Source organism: Hylobates moloch, unplaced genomic scaffold (assembly GCF_009828535.3).
Source record: "Hylobates moloch isolate HMO894 unplaced genomic scaffold, HMol_V3 SCAFFOLD_3, whole genome shotgun sequence".
Taxonomy (NCBI): Eukaryota; Metazoa; Chordata; class Mammalia; order Primates; family Hylobatidae; genus Hylobates; species Hylobates moloch.
In genome coordinates, this window is record NW_026652278.1 from 158813773 (window position 1) to 158815692 (window position 1920).

The window sequence follows — 1920 nt, forward strand, 5'->3', positions numbered from 1 at the left end:
TTGTCTTTTTGGTAATAGCCACATTAAGAGCCATGTGATGATATCTCATTGTTTTAATTTGGGTTTTCCTGCTGATTACAGATATTGAGCATTTTTCCATATACTAGTTGGCATTTGTATATCTTCATTTTAGAAATGTCTATTCAGTTCCTTTGCTTACTTTGTAATTGGATTTTTTCTTTCTATTGAGTTATTTGAATTCTTTATATATTGTAGTATTAACTCTTTATCAGATGCATGGTTTGCAAATATTTTTCCCACTCTGTGGGTTATCTCTTCACTCTGTTGATTGTTTCCTTTTCTGTTTGATGTAATCCCATATGTCTATTTGACTTTTGTTGCTTATCCTTTGAGGTCATATGCAAAAATCACTGTCCAGACCTATGTCAAGCTATTCCCCTAAATTTTCTTCTAGTAGCTTCACAATTTCAGGTCTTACATTTAAGTCTTTAATCCATTTTGTGTTGATTTTTGTATATGGTGTGAGACAAGAATCCGATATCATTTTTCTCCAAACAGTTTTTTCAGCACCATTTATTGAAGATGCTGTCCTTTCCCCATTTTGTGTTCATGGCACCATTGTCAAAAATCATTTGACCATAAATGTGTGGATTTAGTTCTGAGCTCTCTATTATGTTTCATCAGTCTATATGTCTGTTTTTAATGCTGGTATCATGCTGTTTTGATTACTATAGCTTTGTAGTACATTTTGAGATTAGGTAGTGATGCCTCCAGTTTTGTTCTTTTTTTCTTTTTTTTCCAAATCAATAGGTCTTTTATTGCATCATTTAAATATCACAAGTAGGTCTTAAGTGTCATCTGGCATCTTCTTTCTGTAGCTGGGTAACTCTTAGATCTTATTCATCAGCCTGCTGAACAGTTCCTTTTTCAGAGACATAGATACCATCCAAAAATTTCCTGATATCCTTGTTTTTAACTGTTGTGGCTTGCTGAATCAAAGCTGCTGAATTTGAAACAAGTTCAGTGTCATTTCCTTCAAGGATTAATTCATCTTTCTGGGCTTGAGATACTGAACAAGCAACACCTTGTCTCATCCGAACCCTGTGAATGTATTTTTCACCCAAGAAATTTCGGATTTCAACAAGAGACCCATTCTCCTGGATAACAACGTTGATGGGGAAGTGAGCATACACAGACCTCATCTTGTAACGGAAGCCCAGTGTAACACCCTTGATCATGTTCTGTACATGACTACAAATAGTCCAAACGGTAGCCAGTTCCTTTCTGTTACCCCACCATTTGTCAACCCGGAGCCTCTTTTTTTTCTTTCCAAGAAGACTGAGTTCTACATTGATGTGATTGAAGTCCCTCTGCAGGGTTCCTCTGGGGCCCCTTCACGATAACTGTGCGTCCCTTCAGAGTAATGTCAACATTTTCTGGAATGTCAACAGTCTGATTGCTGAGAATGGTCTTCATTCTCGCAGTAGACACAGCAAAGAAAGAACCTCCAGTTTTGTTCTTATTGCTCAAGATTGCTTTGACTATTTGAGGTCTTTCATTGTTTTATATAAATTTAGGATTTTTTTTTTCTATTTTTGTAAAAAAGTCACTGGAATTTTGATAGGGATTGCACTGAACCTGTAAATCACTTTGGGTAGTGGGATATTTTTAACAATATTAATTATTTTAATCCATGAACACAGGCACAGGCTGTCTTTCCATTTATTTGTATATTATTCCATTTATTTCATTAAGGTTTTATAGTTTTCAGTGTAGAGATTTTTCACCTCCTTGGTTAAATTTATTCCTAAGTATTTTATTCTTTTTCTTACTATTTTTTCTTAATTTCTCCTTCAGATTGTTTGTTGGTAGTGTATAGATACTCAACTACTTTTTCTGTGTTGATTTTGTATGTTTGATTCAGCTGCTCCAATTTTGAATGCATATATATTTCCAATT

General features: G+C 34.6%; 1 protein-coding gene across 1 annotated transcript; it reads right to left on the minus strand.

The window, feature by feature from the left end:
• Positions 1-754: 754 nt before the first annotated feature.
• LOC116466018 (large ribosomal subunit protein uL6-like) lies at positions 755-1463 on the minus strand. Its single transcript, XM_032754536.2, is given in 2 exon segments — positions 755-1352; positions 1354-1463. Coding segments are annotated over 2 exon segments (579 nt in total). The 5' UTR covers positions 1438-1463; the 3' UTR covers positions 755-857.
• Positions 1464-1920: the final 457 nt, after the last annotated feature.